Source organism: Phytophthora sojae (genome assembly GCF_000149755.1).
Source record: "Phytophthora sojae unplaced genomic scaffold PHYSOscaffold_3, whole genome shotgun sequence".
Lineage (NCBI taxonomy): Eukaryota > Oomycota > Peronosporomycetes > Peronosporales > Peronosporaceae > Phytophthora > Phytophthora sojae.
This window is the reverse complement of record NW_009258117.1, coordinates 2990469-3010194: the sequence shown is the minus strand read 5'-3', so window position 1 is coordinate 3010194 and position 19726 is coordinate 2990469. Positions and strand designations below refer to the sequence as shown.

At 57.8% G+C, this 19726-nt stretch overlaps 5 protein-coding genes across 5 annotated transcripts; 3 read left to right on the top strand and 2 right to left on the bottom strand.

The window, feature by feature from the left end:
* Nucleotides 1–6: 6 nt before the first annotated feature.
* PHYSODRAFT_558669 (ABC transporter lipid exporter ABCA1 family) lies at nucleotides 7–5856 on the top strand (the record flags this gene model as incomplete). The annotated part of the gene is made up of 1 exon (XM_009524606.1): nucleotides 7–5856. One exon carries the CDS (start codon nucleotides 7–9, stop codon nucleotides 5854–5856), a length of 5850 nt encoding a protein of 1949 aa, XP_009522901.1.
* Nucleotides 5857–6138: 282 nt separating this feature from the next.
* On the bottom strand, nucleotides 6139–7668 carry PHYSODRAFT_493396 (hypothetical protein; the record flags this gene model as incomplete). Its single annotated transcript, XM_009524605.1, has 3 exons — nucleotides 6139–6353; nucleotides 6432–6560; nucleotides 6627–7668. The coding sequence occupies 3 exons, from the start codon at nucleotides 7666–7668 to the stop codon at nucleotides 6139–6141; spliced, it is 1386 nt and encodes a 461-aa protein (XP_009522900.1).
* A 799-nt stretch (nucleotides 7669–8467) lies between these two features.
* On the top strand, nucleotides 8468–15927 carry PHYSODRAFT_490524 (hypothetical protein; the record flags this gene model as incomplete). The annotated part of the gene is made up of 3 exons (XM_009524604.1): nucleotides 8468–9403; nucleotides 9474–10073; nucleotides 10165–15927. The coding sequence occupies 3 exons, from the start codon at nucleotides 8468–8470 to the stop codon at nucleotides 15925–15927; spliced, it is 7299 nt and encodes a 2432-aa protein (XP_009522899.1).
* A 484-nt stretch (nucleotides 15928–16411) lies between these two features.
* Nucleotides 16412–18058, top strand: PHYSODRAFT_558666 (hypothetical protein; the record flags this gene model as incomplete). The annotated part of the gene is made up of 3 exons (XM_009524603.1): nucleotides 16412–16513; nucleotides 16598–16732; nucleotides 16811–18058. 3 exons carry the CDS (start codon nucleotides 16412–16414, stop codon nucleotides 18056–18058), a joined length of 1485 nt encoding a protein of 494 aa, XP_009522898.1.
* Nucleotides 18059–18316: 258 nt separating this feature from the next.
* Nucleotides 18317–19504, bottom strand: PHYSODRAFT_312953 (hypothetical protein; the record flags this gene model as incomplete). Its single annotated transcript, XM_009524602.1, has 5 exons — nucleotides 18317–18596; nucleotides 18671–18897; nucleotides 18969–19047; nucleotides 19122–19235; nucleotides 19488–19504. 5 exons carry the CDS (start codon nucleotides 19502–19504, stop codon nucleotides 18317–18319), a joined length of 717 nt encoding a protein of 238 aa, XP_009522897.1.
* Nucleotides 19505–19726: the final 222 nt, after the last annotated feature.

The following is a 19726-nucleotide window of genomic DNA, read 5'->3' as shown; positions in this document are numbered from 1 at the left end:
CATCACATGGTGCCGGACAAGGGCAAGCAGCCCGTCGCGGCCGCCAACCTGGCGGAGCGCCGCACCGCCTGGACGTTCCTGCGCGCGCTGCTCTGGAAGAACTGGCTCATCAAGCGCCGCCACCCCGTGGCCACGGCCTGCGAGGTGCTGGTGCCCGTGCTGTTCATCATCCTGCTGGGGCTGCTCAAGAGCACGACGACCACCGTGGCGGTGCCCTCCGGCTGGAGTGACACGTCTGCCTCCATGGGCGACGCGGCCCTAGGCACCAGCTACAACCTGTTCCAGCCCACGGGCCAGACCATCGAGTGGGTGGCTGCCGACCTGCCCAAGTTCGCGCTGCACGAGTCGTCCATGACCGGCCTCCTCCTCAAGCTCGGGGTGCAGTCGGTCGACGACGCCATCCGGCTCGAGGAGCTGTCGGCGGCCGATCAGGCGGCCTGCACGACCGGCGTCATCACCAATGGCCTCGTGGAGACCGACACGACGTCACCCTACCGGGTGCCCAGCGAGTGCGCCGACAAGGTGTCGCCCTACAAGATCGGCATCGCGCCGGACAACGCCTTCACGCGCGGCTACTTCACGGCGGCCATGGACATGTGGTACCCGCGTCTGGATCTGCTCAACTCGTCGAGCGAGGCGCTGACAGTGCCGTCCTTCAGTGAGAGCGTCCGCTTCTTCGACTCCAACGACGACCTGACGGAGTACGTCAAGAGTGACGAATACGGCAAAGGTCTCGAGAACCCGCGCATCTACGCCGCTATTGTGTTCGACTCGGTGCCGCTCGGGAGTGACATTGGATCGTTCGCGTCCATTGAGTACTCGCTGCGATTGAACTCGACGGCTGGTGACTCGGTCGGTCGCGTGCCTGGGACGAGCAGCTCGGTGCTGGACACGGACCCGTTCCAGACCAAAATCAACACAGACTACTACTCGCGGTACACGGTCACGGGGTTCATGACGCTGCAGACGCTCGTCACGCGCTTCGTGTCGTGTATGCCTGAATGGGACGCCAAGAACCAGTCGACGACTGGCGTGTGCCAGCGACCACAGACCACGGCTCTCGCTTCGTCCAGCCTCGACAGCACGCTGATGGAATCCTTGAGCAACGACGCCTTGATCCAAGAGGTGCTCAACACGGGACTGGTGTCGGGCGAGTCGTCCTTTTCCAGCATTCTGGCCAACATGTCGGATGGCACCAAGGAGCTGCTGCTCACTCCGCTGCGCCAAGCCCCGCAGCCTTTCATCGGATCCACAGTCGCTCCATTCCCGGTCACGAGTTTCGACAGCTCGTCGTTTTACGACACGATCTCGAACGTCTTCCCCGTCATCTTCGCGCTCGCGTACCTGTTCACGATCTCCCGCATCCTGGTTGTGTTCATCCAAGAGAAGGAGCTGCGCTTGCGGGAATTCATGAAGATCCTCGGCGTCACGGAGAGCACAATTATCGTCACGTGGTACATGACGTACACAGCCATCCTCTTCGTCGGTGCAGTCGTCCAGGCCGTGGCTGGCCTCGCGGGCTTGTTCCCCAAGACATCCGTGATCCTGACGTTCTTGTTCTTCTGGCTGTTCGGGATGAGCGTGCTCGCGCTGGCCTACTTGATCAGCACGATCTTCAACAAGGCTCGAGTCGGCTCCTTCGTGGGCATGGTGGTCTTCTTCTTCATGCACGTGATGTCTCAAGCATTTACTACCGGCACGGCGGAGGGAGCCAAGACGATCGGTTGTCTTTTGTCCCCTGTGGGCCTCTCACTTGGCGTTCAGGTGCTCGCGGACGCAGAGACAACGGGTGCTGGTGTGACGTTCGCGAACGTGAGCGCGCTGACCAACAACTTCCGATTCAGCACCGCGTTGTGGATGTTCGCTTTCGACACTTTGCTGTACACGCTCATCGGTGTGTACTTCGAGAAGGTGATGCCCAAGGAGTACGGCACCTCGCTCAAATGGTACTTTCCCGTGTCGCCTTCATACTGGAGAAGCCGTCGCCAGCGTACAGCCAACGTTCAAAGTCAGGATGCGCTGTTGGACGACGTCGCGCTGGATGTGAACCCCAACATTGAACGGGTGAACGCGGAGCAGCGCGAGCAAGAGCGCAACGGTGAAGCTCTCACTGTGCAGCGACTTCGCAAGGTTTTCCCGGTTCCAGGCGGAGAGAAGGTGGCAGTTCAAGGCCTCAATGTCACCATGTACAAGGACCAGATCACCTGCTTGCTGGGTCACAACGGCGCCGGCAAAACCACGCTGATCTCGATGCTCACGGGCATGACTGCCCCCTCCAGCGGTAACGCCACCTACCGCGGCATGTCGATCAACGAAGACATGGACGAGCTGCGCCAGTCACTCGGCATTTGCTTCCAGCACGACGTCTTATTCCCTGAGCTGTCAGTCCAGGAGCACCTGCAGTTCTTCGGACAGATCAAGGGCTACGCGGACGAGGAGCTGCAGGCTGTGGTCGACCGACAGATCCGCGAGGTCGGCTTGACGGAGAAGCGCAACTCGAAACCCAACGACCTGTCTGGCGGTATGAAGCGCAAGTTGTCGGTGGCTGTGTCGCTGCTCGGTGACAGCTCGCTGGTGTTCCTGGACGAGCCCACGTCTGGCATGGACCCGTACAGCCGTCGCAGCACGTGGGAGATTCTGCTGAACAACCGCAACGACCGCGTGATGGTGCTGACGACGCACTTCATGGACGAAGCTGACATCCTGGGCGACCGCATCGCCATCATGGCGGAAGGCGAATTGCGTTGCTGTGGATCGTCGCTCTTCCTGAAGAACCGCTTCGGCGCAGGCTACAACTTGACCCTCGTGAAGGACGACGCCAAGTGCGATGACAAGGATGTTTCTGCTTTTGTGACCTCTTATGTCCCCTCTGCGCAGCTTCTGAGCAATGTCGGCAGTGAGATCGCGTTTCAGCTGCCTCTCAGCAGTTCGTCACAGTTCGCAGCGATGTTCGCTGAGCTGGATCGTCAGTTGCAGTCGCTGGGTCTTCTCTCTTATGGCGTGTCTGTGACAACGTTGGAGGAAGTCTTTATCAAGGTGGCGGAGCTGGGCGATGAGAACAACCAGCACACACTGGGCAACAACGTTCGGACGGACAACTCCGAGTCCAACGAAAGCTATCAGGAATGCGATGAGATCATCACGACGGAGTCGATGTTCCGGAGGCACCTGCGCGCACTGCTGCTGAAGCGTTTCCGGTACGCCAAGCGCGATAAGAAAACGATCATCTACAGCGCGCTGCTCCCCGTGCTGCTCATTGCTGCTGGACTGGGGATCTTGAAGAACAGCGCTATTGCCTCTGACGACTCCAGCATGGCATTGACGGCGGACCCGTACTCCGGCAGCTCAACTCCGACGCCCTACTTCTGCCAGGCTGGGGCTAGCACGGGAGAATGGTGCAACGAGGTGATGACGTCGTCCTTCTTCTCTGGCGCCGACGCTCAGACACTCTCGATTTCATCGCCAGCGTTCGACTCCAACTCGCCCACCGTGTTTGACGTGACCTACACGGATCCGGCCATCAACGCAAGCGGAAACACCGGATACAGCGTAGCAATGGGCCAGCAGCTTTACAACCGAGGTTACGGACAGAGCGTGGATCTCGTGGAAGGCCAATACGGCGCCTACCTGGTGTATGGCGACAGCGACCAGAACTTGTTCGGCTACAACGTGTTCACGAACACTACGGCCCCCCATTCGTCGGCGACCTTCAAGGCATTGATGGACCAGGCTATGTATCGCTTCTTCGCAGCCAACAGCTCGACTGGATCAGCTTCGTCGGTCAACCTGAAGGTGAGCAACTACCCTCTTCCGGTGACCGCTGCCACGAAGGCGTTTTCTGGATCAGCAGTGGCATTCGTGAGCTGCATGTTCATCTGCATCGCGTTCACATTCCTGCCGGCGTCGATTGTTGTATTCCTGGTGAAGGAGAAGCAGGCGGAGCACAACTCGAAGCACCAGCAACTCGTCTCCGGCGTGTCGCTGCCTGCATTCTGGCTGTCCAACTACATCTGGGATCTGATCATGTACATCGTCCCGTGTGTATGCGCTCTCGCGTTGATCTACGGCTTCGACGTATCTTCGATGACGGGGCAGAACTGCAACAGCTGCACCTCGGCGACGTTCCCAGCCGTGATCCTGTTGTTCATCCTCTTCGGGCTCGCCATCTGCCCGTTCACGTACTGCCTGTCGTTCCTGTTCAAGGAGCACGCTGCCGCCCAGACGTACACCATCATGATCAACTTCGTGATTGGCGTCGTGTTGATGATCGTGTCGTTCATCATGGGCGTCATTGGTTCAACGTCGGATGTTGATTCGGTGCTCGTGTTCGTGTGGCGACTTTCTCCGCTGTTCAATCTCGGCACGGGCTTGCTCCAGTTGGTTCTCAACGATATTACGTACATCCGCTTCAGCAAGGACGAGAAGACCAGCCCATTCAGCGGTGATATCATGGGGTTCGAGTTGGCTTATTTGCTGGTGACTGCCATCGGCTACATGGCACTTGCGGTGTACTTGGATTACAGGAAGACTTTCCCCAAGGTGAAGGACAACAACGACGACATCGGCGACAGCGATTTCCAGATTGATGCTGACGTGGAGAAGGAAGCCGAACGTGTTGCCAGCGGCGCTGCCGACGGAGACGCTGTGAAGCTCGTGGGGCTCCGAAAGGTCTACCCTGGCGGCAAGGTTGCGGTTCGTGATCTCTCTTTCGGCTTGAAGCGTGGCGAGTGCTTCGGCTTCCTCGGTATCAACGGAGCCGGCAAAACCACGACCATGAAGATGCTCACTGGCGACGTGCCACCAAGTCGCGGTACAGCCACGCTCGGAGGCTTCAACATTCTGACGCAACAGATCGAGGTTCGCCGCCAGATCGGATACTGCCCACAATTCGACGCCTTGTTTGACTTGCTCAGCGTCCGCGAGCACTTGGAGCTCTTCGGTGCCATTAAGGGTGTTCCTCAATCTTCGCTGAATCGTGTCGTGATGGAGAAGATCCAGCAGCTCAACCTCGGGGACTTCGAGCACAAGCTCGCAGGCAGCCTCAGTGGCGGCAACAAGCGCAAGCTGTCCGTGGCCATCGCCATGATCGGTAACCCGGCCATCATCTTCCTGGACGAGCCTTCCACCGGCATGGACCCGGTTAGTCGACGGTTTATGTGGGACGTCATCGCGGATATTTCGACTCGCGGCAAGGAGTCGACGATCGTGCTCACCACTCACAGCATGGAGGAGTGCGAGGCCTTGTGCTCACGCGTCGGTATCATGGTTGGTGGGCGTCTTCGCTGCTACGGAAGCGTACAACACCTCAAGTCTCGGTTCGGCGATGGCCTCGTGTTCGACGTGAAGCTCGACACACCCACGCCCGAGGAGCTGGAGTACCTGCTTCAGCACGTATTTGGCGACGGCAACACGTACGTGACGCCTGTGGAGCTTGAGAGCAAGTGTCGCGCGTTCGGCAATGCCGAACTCGAGGAGCGGATCACTGCTTCTCATCCGACCGGCTACAGTCTCGCCGCCGCCATGGAGCGCGACGGGTTCGTCCGTGCCGAGGCCTTCTGCTCCTGGTGTGTCGAGGAAACACGCTTCGATACCTTGAACGACTACCTTCTCAACGCATTTGGCCCTGGCGGAGTACTCGTGATGGAGCGCCAGAACGATTTCTGCCGCTTCAAGGTGCGCGGCTCGAACAACGAGATCAAGCTGTCCAAGATGTTCGCGCTGGTTGAGGACGTGAAGACCGACATGCACATTCGCGAGTACAGCGTCTCCCAGACGACGCTGGAGCAGATCTTCAACTCGTTCGCGAGCCAGCAGGAGGAGGAGCAGGGTGTCGCTCGCGGTGTCTATCAGGCATAGAATGCGAGCTGAGCCGAATACATAATGCGCAATATACGAAGTATCATTAGTTACACGAGTTTTTCTGAGCAAGTACCTGTATGGCCGCACACTTGCCTTCGTACCCCTGCTATTGCAGCGTACACGTTTCCGGCTGCGGCGTTTCCCCGCTTTCAATCACTTCACCAGGCAGCATGGTCTGGATCGCTTGCACAGCATGCTGCTGGACTTTCGGATCACTGGGGAACCGTAGGCGTGCCTTCTCACAAACTGGCAGCGCACCCGCCTCTAAGCACGCCGTCTTCATCTCCTCTTCAGTGATTTATAACACGGTTGATTAGTACATCTATAACTCAAAGTGAAGTACGTATTTCGAGTCCTCTCACCACTTTTGCCGCTGACAATCGCTATGAACCAGCATCCTGCCGCTTGAACCAGGGCTGTCGTATTAAACCTCTTCATGCTTTCGACAACAATCTCGAGGCCACCTTTCGATACAATTTCAAGCATGCTTGTATCTGCGCAAATATGCAACAGAGCATCGATATGAGTGCCCGGACTATAGTGTAAATTCTACAGCTGCATCGGAGAATTACCTTGACGCAGACTCAAGTTCGCCAACGCTAAGCAACTCAAACCCTGGACTTGTTCATTCAAAGGAAATCTCTCCATGGCTGAGAGTACGAGACGGCGGCTTTCCGGGTTCACTCGTACCACCGCCTCATCTAATGGTACACACACAGCAACGCGTAAATCGACGGCATTGAACTCGCAGCACTTGGTGCTCGTACCTGCAATTTTGGGGTGCGCAAGTACCGACAACCCCGCCATGTTGGCAGGCACGTCGTCCGGAAGAGCGACCATCGCATCAATGAGCGAGATGATGCCACCGCTAGATGTAATGACTGGAATGTGCTCGTCAGCTTGATTCGCGTACTCGGCGAGGCACAACAATCCATCGCGCTGCAGCGGCAGTGACTCTGGGAACTGCTTCATCTTGTCAATGACCATCTGGATGACGAGTCGCGCGCTTGTCTCCGCCTTCTGCGTGCCATGAACAAGTCCCTCCCCCTCCTCCTTAGAAGCAGAACCAGTGGTCAGGAACGCGTCCCGCGTCGGCTTCTCCGCCTCAGAAGCCGTAGCCGTACTCCGCACCACGCCCTTCAACGCTCGCACCCCGTGCGCCTGAATGCGAACGTCCGTCGGGAACTTCCTCATGATCTCCAGCACCGCGCTGCCGTCGCCCACATCCCTCCCCACAGCTCGACGCATGATGGCCGCCGGGTCCGCAGCCACAGCCGCCGCAGAAGCAGCGGCAGCAACGCTTCTGCTTTCGGGTCTGTTCTCACTAACTTTAACAGCACTACGTTCCTTTTTAAGGGCTGGTCTTTCATCAGCAGCAGCTGGCTTTGTCTCTTGCTTCTCGTCCACTTTCTTCTCCTTCACTTCCTCTGCTTCTTCTTCAGTCTCCACAGGCAGCGCCTCCACGACGGCCTGCACCACGGCCTGCGTGGCCTGCACCGTCGTGCGGCGGTTGCTCATGTGCTCGTGGCAGACGCCCAGCAGCCGGCGCGCGAGCTTGGCGTACCGCACCAGCGCGCACACGAAGGTGAAGGCGCGCAGCGGCTCGTCCAGCAACATGGCGGCCAGCTTCCGCTCCAGCGCCTCCTGCGGCAGGCGGTCCAGCTGGTGGAACGACAGGCCACCGGCGGGGGGCGCCAGGCCCGCGGGCAGCTGGCGCAGCAGGCAGGCCATGGCCAGCGACAGCGGCAGGAACGACGCGTCCGCCGGCCGCTCGCCCTTGATCTTGGCCTGCTGCAGCAGCAGCAGCATGTGCGCCGCCGCGTCGAGCATCGCTTCGCTTCGTCCGGACGAGAAGATGGCGATCTTCTTGCTCTTCTTGAAGTTTTTGTTTGAATTGGCCAATCAGAAACGCAAGAGTGGGACAGCCAATCAGAGCGCGGTATTATGCCGCCACAAATAATTGTTGCGCTCGTCCGAATGTGGCAGTGATTTGTGGACGAAGGAATGATAGCCGGAGGCACGCAGCGAACACGCAGCAGGCCCATAGGGCGTTGGCGCCTACAGCAGCTCGCACGCGAAGCATCCTCGGCCATCCAGTGACTTCGCGAAGCTCCTCCGCAATGCTTCAGCATCAAGGCATCAGAGACGGTCTCATGCGTCCGTGGAGAAGTTGGCGAGCCCCGTTTATTTATGGGCCGTTGCCGCCGGGCTCACTGTGGGGCTCCAAACAGTAACGAATTTGCGCCCACTTCGGATCGTCGCGCGCAAATCACTTGGCGCTCAGTATGGAGCCGGTTGCGCCGGGCGCTAGAAGTGAACTCCCACAACGACGTCGCGTGGACGTTTAATCGATCGCAGCATTTCAATATTGACTCGACGTTCACGTCCATCGGTTAGAAGGCTGGACGTATTTATATACTCGCTGCTGCCGTGCAACGTCCACGGGTTTTTCGCAGTCGCTGGTCCGAGAGGAAGGAAGGTGACGGAGTGCTGAAGGCCGTACACTGCTGCGTTGCATGGGGCGAGGATGTTCCGAAGCAGAGGGAGCAATGTCAGCAAAGGGACGACCAGCAAGGGCACCGCCAACAGCGAGCGGCACTCGTGGATGATGTCGATCAGCCGCCGATCGGTCGGCAGCGTCCACAGCTCCTTCAGTTTGCACACGCGGCTGGCCAACGTACTAGCAGAAGACCGACAGGACGCCTTCGACCCGAATGCGAGAGCCATCAAAGTGTGGGACCACGTGCTGCTGCTGAGCCTGCTCCAGGAGTCGTTCCTGCTGCCTTACTTCCTGGCGTTCCAGCCCGAGGCTGTCGGCAGCGTTTCAATGTTCTTTGTGTTAATCATCGCGTGCGAATTAGTATTCGCGGTGGACTTCTACGTCCAAGCGCTCACTGGGTACTACGCGGACGGCAACCTCATTCGCGACAAGAAGCTCACCATTCGACGCTACGTGCGCTCCTCCCAGTTCCTGCTGGACGTTGTGGCCATCCTGCCGTACCAGGTTCTCGTGGTGAAATACCCGCAAGTTGTGGCGAAGCTGCTGTTCCTAAAGCTTCTGCGGTGGTCGAGACTACCGGATTTTGTGTCGAGTCTGGACGAATTCTACACGAAACATTTTGTAGCTCTCAAGTTATTCAAGGTTCTCGCTTCCACAGTATATCTGGCTCACGTCCTGGCCTGTGTACGATATAGCTTCGGCACGGATGCGAGCCATACCAACCACTGGCTACCGGCACACACAGCGCACCATGAAGCGCCTCACGTGGAGTACCTCACGTCGCTGTTCTGGAGCGTCGGAATCATGACGGGGCTTTTTGAAGGAGAGCTGCCGCACCACAGCATGGAGTTTCTCTTCACGACGTTAGTGGCGCTCTGCGGTTTCTCGATGTTTACGACGCTAGTCGCAACAATTTTTGTGATTTCCAAGTGCGAAAGCGGTCACTCAGAAGCTATGGAGGCACGGATCAACCAACTAGTGCATGTACTCTCCTTTCATCGCGTTCCAGAGAGCCAACAGACCCAGGCTGTCGAATATCTCAAGGTAAGTTAGCTAGTCTTCTACTATATGCTCCATTTAGATGACCAAAATGCTGACGATATTGTGTTTAAAGCGCTACTATACCGACGCAGAGTCGAATGACCGTGAGGCCGCCAAGATGCTGTGCCCGTCCATCGCGAATGACATCCAAGTGGAGCTCCTGAAGTCGACGATCGCCAAAATCTCGCTCTTTGATGGCTGCAGCGACCAGTTCGTCGTGGCGATGACGAGTCTGTTGAGAATGATCGCGGTGCCAGCGCAGACAATTTTATTCTCTGCAGGAGACTACGGAGACGCTCTATACGTGGTTCAGTCCGGGGTGCTCGCGATTGTGGTCAAGTCCGTGACTGTGCGGGAGATCCGAAAGGGCTCGTGCTTCGGAGAACTGTCCGTGTTCTCTTCAATGCCACGCACCGCAACTGTCATCTCGACGACGTTCTCGATTCTGTACAAGTTGTCCAGGTTCTATTGCGAGCGCGTTCTTGAAGGGTATCCGAAATGTGCTGCCGTTATTGCTGCTCATGTCGAGGACGTTCTTAACCAGCTCAACAGCAGTGAAAAAGACGCCAGCAACTCCTCCCCCGCCACTTCTACGAGCATTTCAAGGAAGGGAGATTACCGCCGAGTGTCCGTCGCAGCAGGATGCGTAGAAGGAGTGTCCACTCTAACAAAAGTGCTTTCGAGAAGAGGGACGATGGGCGAGAGCACGAGGCGCGAAGATCGCGCCGTTGCAGCCGAGTCAGTCAATGAAGTCGAAACGAGAGAGCAGTCAGATATCGATTCCCAGGTCGAAACGAGAGGGAAGCGGGCGAATATCAATCCCTTCATCTGTGCCCGATACCTGCACCGACACGGGAGTCGAATGCATGACCACGAACGATGATGGATCTTTCTCGAACAGCACACTTGGCAGTGGCCACCAGCCGACGAGAAAGAGGACATTGAACCCGTACGATCGGCGAGAGGACCTGACTAAAACCACCGTATACAAGCACAACGGTTTGTGGAGGTTGATATTGCTTCCGAGATGCATCGATCACCACTCCCGTGCTCGCTTGTGGTGGCTCGTATTGCTCTTCATTAACCAGTGGTATTGCTGGATCCTGATCCCGGTTCAAGTGGTGTTTCCGCTCTGGCAGCGGCCGTCGTGGATGACTCTAACCGTCGACACCATCTCGAATGTCTGTCTGCTGCTCGATATCGTTCTTACCCTCAAGCTATCATTCATGACCGACTCGGAGAAGATCATGGACCCCAAGCGCAGTGCACAGTGGTATCTGGAAGGCAGCTTCCTCTTCGACTTGTTGTGCTCCCTCCCTTTTGAGTACTTCTACATGGTGAAGTATGGCCTCATGCGGCTCCCACGCCTCCTGCGTGTTACCCACCTAAAGAAGCAACTCAGCGAGATCGAACACTTTGTCCATTTCAACAGCAGACGCCAACTCATGCTGTTCGGGGTGTTGCTGTTCATGCTGTTTCACATCGTGGCGTGCATCCACTTTGGCATTTCGTACATCGAAGGGTTCAATCCGAACGAAGAGGAGGCCTGGATCTCATCCATCAAACTGTGTCTGAGGAGAATAAACGCGACACACTTGGAAGACTGCAGCGGCGCGGTATTCAACGAGAAGAGTGACCGAGGGAAACTGCTTCGAATCACGTCATTAGAGTACTTTCGCTCGCTGTATTACGCGGTTGGGGTGCTTGCGTCTCCAGGGAAGAGCGTGGAGCCCACGAGCGACGTTCAACTGGTCGCAGCGCTGATTCTCATGCTCAGTGGCTTTCTCATCACGGCCATTGTGGTGGACAACGTGCAGAAGCGCTTCACGGCCTCTGCATTCGAGCAAAAGGAGTTTCTTGCAACAAGTACGCGCATCCAGCTCTTCCTACGACGGCAGAAGGCCCCGCTAGCCATATACCATCGTGTCAAGTCGTTTCTGGACTATTGGTGGTCGTCTCACCATGGCGCTGTGATTAGTGAACTGTTGGCCGATCTCCCACGACCTGTTCGCTTGGATTTATTGAGAAGTATCTGCACGCCCGTACTGCAGACGCTAGCTTTGCTTCAGGGTTCACGCTTAGTATGGAGCAAGTTGGAAGGGGTGATGGTTGAGAACGCGCAGTTTATCCTGTACGGCCAGGGTGAGATAGTTTACAGACATGGAGACTACGTGACAGGAATGTTTTTCCTACTCGAGGGCGAGGTGTGCGTGGTGAAGATGAGTGGTTCACCCCGTGAAATACCGCGCGGGAGCTTCTTCGGGACAGCGGTGCTGACCCATCAAGAGCGAGGGGAGGGATACACGGAGCATGTCAGTGCCAGCAGCGGCTGCATCCTACTCTTCGTATCTAGAGCCCAGTTGCAAGCAATGGAAGTCATCTTTCCCAAGCTGCGGGCGGAGCTTTTAGCACTGGAGCAGCGATTGCTGAGCAACAAACTGGCAAAAATGCACATGAATACACGGCGAGACCTGCACGCGCATAGAGGCTCTGCCCCTGAATTACTGCAAAGTGCCCTCGCTGGACTGAAACAATCGCTCACTGCCGTGTACGATCCGGACTCAATGTTCATTCTAACGTGGGAGACGTGGGTGTTCTTCGTCATGACGGCGCAGTGGATCCTCGTCATGTTCCAGGCGTGTTTCCCTCTTACGGAAGGGCACAAGAACGCAGACGCGCTCATGGTCTTTCTGGAGGTCTCGTTCGTTCTGGACATGTACATCCGCTCGCGCCTCGGATTCTACGAGTACGGCAACAAAATGATGGACTTACAGCGGATTAAACGCGCGTACTTCAAGTCTGGGACTTTTGCGTTGGATATCGCGGCTCTTTTGCCTCTGTACATTGTGAATTGGTGTGTTCCTGCCGAACAGCGCTGGGATATGCTGAATATCAACAAACTCCTGCGGTTATCCAAGGTCCCCAGGCAGCTCTATGCGCTCGAGACGAGATACTTGAAGCGCACAACGGAGCTGCGTTTATTCAAGCTGCTCTACTACACGTTCATGCTGTCACACGTGCTAGGCTGCATCTGGTTCAACTTCGCGTCCAAAGTGGCCGTGCCCACCTTCTTCAGCAGCAACAGCTTCCTCGTCACCAAGAAGACGGCGTTTGGTGACAACCACTGGCTGCCGTCGGAGCACTTGGAGCACGGGTCCAATATCTTGCAGTACATGGCGTCTCTGTACTGGTCCTTTGGCCTCATGTCGGCTTCAAGCGAGCCGGAATTCCCCAAGACCACGGCGCAATGCATCTTCAGCGTAGTCACCATGACAACTGGGTTCTTCCTCTTCGCCTACGTGATTGGCAACTTCACGGACATCATCGAGCTCACGACTGCTGAGAGCAGGGACTTCAACGCCAAGATGGGCGCGGTGCGGCAAATGCTGGACCATTTTCGGATGCCAGAGGCTCTGCAGGAGCGCATCAAGACGTTCTTGCTATTCAAGCGCTTCCATACAATCACGCAGGAGCATATCCTAGTGCACTGCCTACCTCCGTCGCTGTTGACGGATATCCGCCTCGTGCATCTGAAGCCCATGATAGAGAAGGTGGAGTTCTTGAGGGGTATGGAGGGCTCCATCACGCGGATGCTGGTGTCTCAGTTCACTCAGGTTCTGGTGTCGCGCGGCGAGTTTGTGTGCAAGTTGGGGGAGAACAGGAGCGATATGTTCTTCATCTTCACGGGCGTCCTAAACGTGATGTTACCCCTGCGAGTTGCTGGTCGCTCCAAGCCTACGTTCAAATCGGTTGTTGAAGGCCTTTTTGGTAAGAAGATCCGAGCAGCCAGCGCGAAAAATCGTGCTAGCGGAGGGAAGAAAGAGAAGAAAGATGCGGTCTCCCCCACCATCGCGCAAGACCAAGAACAGCTGAAGAAGGTGAACGAGATATCGGCGGGCAGCTACTTTGGAGAGAACGGGCTGTTCACCAACGCGCAGCGTAACGCGCACATCCAAGCGCAGACCTCTTGCATCCTGTACAGACTGTCACGCGAGTCTCTGGAGACAGTTTTCGACCGATATCCCGAATGGAAACACAAGGTGCTTCGCATTGCGAGCATCCATCGCGAGCAAGCTCGGCTTTTGCAGCTCTCTCGCGACGAGCAGCGACGCAGAACGACCACAACCAGTGGAGTGGTCTTGTCACAGGCGGATATCATGAACGAGCGAGCCGAGCGGTTAAAGGAGAAGATGTACTCGTCACGCTTGCAACGCGGTAAGAGCGTACACATGAACCTCATCAAAGTGTCAAGCCAACGGGGAGCTCAGCTGCTAAACCAAGGTGTAGTGAAGCCTTCTCGGAAGCTCATTGATGCTCTGCTTGATGGCGTTGCAGTGCAAAGCGACGCCCACCTCCTCTGGCTGCGGTTCATTGTGTGTTGCACCATGTACGTTGCGATCATGGTGCCCTACCAGCTTGCCATGGACCCCCTCGACCGTGAAACAGTCGCCGCTTCCATCGCGAAAGCCATCGGATTGCAGTGTGAAATTGCCTTTATCATCGACATTTGGTTCAGCTGGCACCTCCAGGAGTCCCCCGCTGCGATGGAGCTCTACGACCAGAACTTGCGCAGCATGTACAAGAAGGAGCGGATGGCCTTCGACGTCATCGCCGCGATCCCGTTCTACGGGTTTCTGTCGGCGTTCAAGTGCGGTGCGTGGGTCAACCTGCTGCGTTGCGTCAAGATCGTCAACATCACGAACTACTTGGATGAGCTCAATCGGCGCAGCGTCACGAGCGAGATCACGCGCTTCCGGCACGTCGCGATGCTGTATTTATTGGTGATCTACTGGGCTGCGTGTGCCTACCTGGTTGTGGCCATGCAGGCGGGTTTTGGCACGGAGTGGGAAGGGTGGCTCCCTTCTCAGGAGCTCGAGATATCGGACCCCGACGATCCGTCACCTACTCAACTAGCTCGACGCTTTCTGCGCGGCCTCTTCTTCGCCACCACCGCGTTCGTCAAGAAAGCGAGGAACCTGGCCCCGGAGACCGCGTCGCTGTACGCGTTCCAAATCGCCGCCTCATTTACGGGATTGATCACGATGTCGTTTGTGCTGGGCGAGCTCGCAAGCCTCTTCATCTCGTACATTGGGCTCGAGGTCAACTTCCGCAAGAACCACATCGCCGTCGAGCTTTATCTGACGCGCCTGCGTGTCAGCGATCGGCTGAAGCTGCGCACGTACGCCTTCATGACGTCGCTCTGGTCTTCCCACGCGGGAGTGAACTACGAAGAGCTTTTAACGGAGATGCCCCACTCGATCCGCACCGCTTGCGTCCTCCATACGGCTAAGGAGCCCCTCGACTGGTTCATCATGAAAGTCATCTCCCCCATTTGCTGGGATGGGGGCGAGAGTGTCAGGGCGTTCACGCTGTCGCTGGCTGAGCGTCTGCAGTTCGAGTGCTGCCCTCGAAACGAGAACGTTGTGACCGAGGGCAGCATCGTTCGAGCCATGTACTTCGTGATCAAGGGCCACCTGCAAATGCAAAGTCGATCGCTGCTGGCTCGACCTGTGGGGCTTCGCGACGGAAGTTACTTCGGCGAGCGCGGTCTTCTGGGCTGCACCATTAGCTCGTACACTGTTCGAAGCGTGAGGGCGTGCGATCTGCTCTCTCTGAGCTCGGAGGCGTTCGCGCAGGTGCTCCAGCAGCACGCTTTCTCTCGTTTGGCGCTCCAGATCTGCACCAGCGCGCACAAACACCTCAAGGCGCAGTATCACGCCCCCTGCTCCAGAGTCGACATGGAGGATCGCTGGGGGGAGGCGCTGCTGCATTGTGTCAAAGAATTTCAAAGCGTGCACGAAGCGGCTGTGGCGAACACCAGCGCGGTGGTCTCTGCTGATAGAGCTAACGTTGCTGCCACCCCAGACGCGTCCTTCTCCGATATCGAGGCACCAAGGCTCTCGAGTTTTTTCAGGAGGGGCGGCACGGAGAGCGAGCTCAATCTGGGAGAAGGAGGGTCTGTCGTGGCTTGTGAGGCTCGTGCAGACGACTCGGCTGAGTTGCCCACGCGGCTGCGAGAGATGTTCAACGCGCTGGACACCACCACGACCTGCTACGAGGCGTTCGCGGCGCTGCTCCACTGCATGCTGCCTACTGATCCGTTGGACTGGGACGCCACGTTTGCCACGGCAACGAACACCGACCTCACTGCGACGCTGGCGACGCTGTCAGCCTCGGGATCGATCAGCTACCGGTACCGCAGCGTGCTCCCAACCATCGACACCTCGTTCAACGCGAAGGAAGAGCCTGTGGACGGACGACCACACGCACACCACGAGGAGCAAGAGCGCGATCAAGTGGATGAGACGGGGGAGATCGAGGCTAGAGAAGAAGAGCAACAGGCGGACGGTGAAGCGGTTGCTGGCCCCACCATTGGAGATGCAATGGCTGCGATGGTCACAGAGGTGCCGGCCCCCGCGACTTCAGTGGATCAGCGCCAGCCAACTCGTTTTCGCCCGACGGTGGTGCACCTCCAACCCCAGCTATTGCCCCATCGACTGGCTGGCCCGCACGTCCGAGACCTGTGACTATAGCCCAACTGAAACATACGACGTCTCATTGTTCGTCATATGAACTGTACCAAAATAGTGACCCCCAACTTCAACATCGGGTCTAACATTGCCTCCGTCTAGCAATGCTGGACGAAAGCCATGGATGCCGCTCCAGTAGATCACTTCGCTAGTGTTGCTTGCAGACATGTTACAGGTACCAGCATCTTGCGCGTTGCAGTGCCTCCATCTGGTGGTCCGCCCAGACAAGACGCTTTGATAACGCCTGGATGAGCTTTCCCTGTCATACCCGATCGTACTTAAACGAGCATAAATCGCCTTCGAGGACTGTCTCCTTTTCCGCAATCACTTCCACAAGACGCGAGAACGAACGAGGGGCAACCGGCAAAACAAACGCGCGCACCTTCGCTTTAGGCTAGTGCTAACCGCCGAGTGTCTAAGCAGCAGAATGCAGGTGGCAACACCTAAGCACGCGACGAACCTGCACGCGGCCGCGGACGCCATGGCCGCGCCCCCCGCGCTCTGGAGCGCCGACGACCAGGCGCTGCTGGACATCCTGCTCATGACGGAGCCCGCGGACGACGCGACCGCTACGGTTAAGGACGTGGAGATGCAACTGCAACTGCAAATGCAACAAGAAGTGCAAATGCATACGTCATCACCCTCCTCCCTCCAGGTGCAGCAAGAGGTGCAGCCAGCGTCGCCCGTGGTCGTCCGCGGCGCCAAGCAGACGGACAAGGACTCGCCCAAGGGCAAGCTCTCGGCCATGGAGCGGCGCGCGCGACACCGCGAGGTCGTCAAGCGCGCCTACCACCGCAACAAGGTACGCTGCAGTCTTATGTCGCAATTATGACAATAACTGGTACTTACGATGATCAACTTATGTCATTTCTTGCTGCAGGCGGCGCTCAAGAGCCTGCGGGACACGGTCAAGGAGCTGGAGCAGCAGCTGGAGAAGCTCTCCATGTCCAAGCAGCAGGCGCAGCGCGCGCAGCCCAGGAGCAGCGCTGCGGACGAGATCCAGCGCCGGTACGCGCTGCTGACCAACGAGCAGGAGGAGCTGGGCAGCGAGGCCGCCAGGCTGCGGCTGCTGCTCAACTACAGGCAGCAGTTCGCCACGAGCATGGTGGCGCTGGCGCAGAGAGCCGCCTCCATCTCGTCGGACGACTCGGACAACTCCGACACCGACTCGGACACGGCCACGACGTCGTCCTCCTGCTCCGCCACGTTCCCGTCGTCGCCGTCGTCCCCGCCACTGTACTTGGGCGCGGACTCGTCCCCGCTGCCTACTCAGGACGTCGAAATGAACGCGCGCGGCGTCTCGCCGCTGAGCGCGAGCCACAAGAAAAGCTCCTCGGCGCAGTTCTTCAACGAGCCGCGCCCGACCTTCGTGGGGCCCACCATCACGGGCAAGACGCCGCTGGCTGTGGCCATGCGCAAGCAGCTCGGGTACAGGCCGCTGGGCTTCGCAGAGTCATCGGCGCTGGTCAACGAGTTCTACCGCTGCATCCTCGACTTCTCGCTGAGCGGCAGGGCGCTGACCACCGGAGCCAGCATCATGGGCTGGGAGGACAAGCGCCTGCTAGACGGGACAACTCTTAAGTTCTCGCTGCGTAAGCGCTTCGTCGGACGCAGCGCCATGGAACTCATGACCAGCACGTGGCAGTGCTTCTCCGACCCGGACTGCACTGAGACCAAGTTCCGCGGCCTTATGACGCTGCGGATCCTGCAGCGCGTGAACGACGACACCATCGTGGCTCTGCGCGAGTCCAAGAGCCCCGACGGAGCCAAGCTCTACCGGTGTGTGTATTTATTGTTCCGCGTTCGCACTCGGAAGGGCTTCATCATCTGCGTCAAGTCGGTCTCGCCTGAGCGTCTGACCGATCCGGCGTTGAGCTCCGTCAGCCGAGATGGCACAGCCGTGCAGTGGACAGAGCTGTCGGGCTGGTTCGTGTTCGAGCCTACGGTGGAAACAGGAGGTGAAGGCGGATTCTACCAGGAGGGCGCTCAGGTGGAGTACGGCGGCTGCATGGACTATGGTGACAACGAGTCAATAGCGGCGCTCGCCATGAACACGCTGTCCATCGTGCTCAAGTGGGAGAGTATGATGGTCGGCCCGCTCTTCACTTTGCCGCCATCTTCGTGGTGATCAGCGAGTGATTTCATTTAACTTTCGCAAGCCAGTCCAGATCAACGTGGTGCAGACGATTGATTGCTGCGGGTGCAGTATTGCGTACGGTCCGAGATCTGGAGCTGCGTTATGTTTGATAAATAACCATGTTTCCGGTGCCTCGTGTTGCTCTGCTGGACCAACAAGGAAGTCGGAAGGGAGCCTAGAGCCGTATTCTTGTTTACTGCGAAGCCGAAGCTCCGGTTGCAGAGCAAACAATACGAGTAGAAGTTGAGCTCAGTCGTATCGTGAGCTACCGCTGCTAGACCCCGGTCGCCGCGTGATGCCCAGCGACGTGAGGATGAGATCGGTGGCAGCGGCCTGACTGGCAAGCAGGCGCTTGACCTCCTCCAGTTCTTTAGCCGCGGACTGCTCCACCGCAACGAGCCGCTCCTCAAAAGCCTGCGTCGCGGTTGCAAAGCGCTCGGCCACTTTCACTGCCTCTTGCTGGGCCTGCTCTCGGAGCGCGAGCTCCCGGCGCTGAGCATCGATGATTGAGACCAACGTCGCTCGCTCACTGCAACGAATCAATACACGGTGGCGACTCGTTTAGGTCCATTCATAAGCAGCATCCGAGTGAGCAAGACGCACCTTTCCCACGCCTCCTCTTCCTTCGACGTGGCGGCGGCCGCTCCACACGTTGCGTGTGAGCATCGAGGCGACTTGCTTGACCCTCGTGCGGTAGGCGTATGACCCTTCTTCATCTTAGACTTGGCGCCCGTTTTGCTTGTAACTTTCGACTGCCGCTCGTCGTCCACCGCGGAGCACTCCACAGGGCAGACCCGTGTCGGCGATTCGATCGTGCTTTGTCGCGGTTTCTGCCATCGTGAGAGCACACGTTGAGCTAGTAGCAAGAACTGAATTATTGCACAACCGTCTGAAGACTCACCCAGTTGGTCGTGCTCAGTGCAAACGGCTCGACCGTAGTCACTTTGCCAAAGTCCTTCGCCAGCATTACGCCAGCCAACCTGCACGCATCCAGACAGTACAGTCACGTTTAGCTTCGCAGAAACGACATCTTCTTCTCTATCTCTTCACCAACTTTTGCTGCGCCTCGTGGGCTTGCTCTCGTGCGCGTCCCTGGCGAGCCAAGTGCATCTGGATGGACGTCTCCTGCGACTCGGTCGGGTGGAGCAGCGCTGCCTCCGTTTCCACGCTCGTGGCAACCGTCGAGTGCTCGCCTCCATCGTCCTCGTCCTCCGCTGCAGCAGCGAAGTCCGCAGCCCGCAGCGACCGCGAGTTGGTCTGCCCCACATACAAGACACACCCTCGACTCTGTCACCCACCTCCCTCCTCACTACACTAGATCCAAACTGCAGCTACCGACTTTGGGCGAGAACGTGCACTCTTGCTCCTGTTGCGCGCGCAGCTCCTGCGACCTACTCGCCAGCTGCAGACACACGCACACCATCGACCATTGACCATTGACCATTGGCCGTAAGGTCTTGTCAGCACTAACTCGCATGCTCAACCCCCCTATAAATTAACCGGTCGCCACCTTGCGCTGTCCGTGCTGCTTCCACGCCAGTTGCTTGTCGTAGATGGTGCTGTCGATTGCAGGCGGCCCCGAAGGAGGCGGCGGTGGTGGAGGCATGGGCCCACTTACTATTGCGAGCGTCTAGCAGCTGCGTCGCTTCAAGTCGCAAC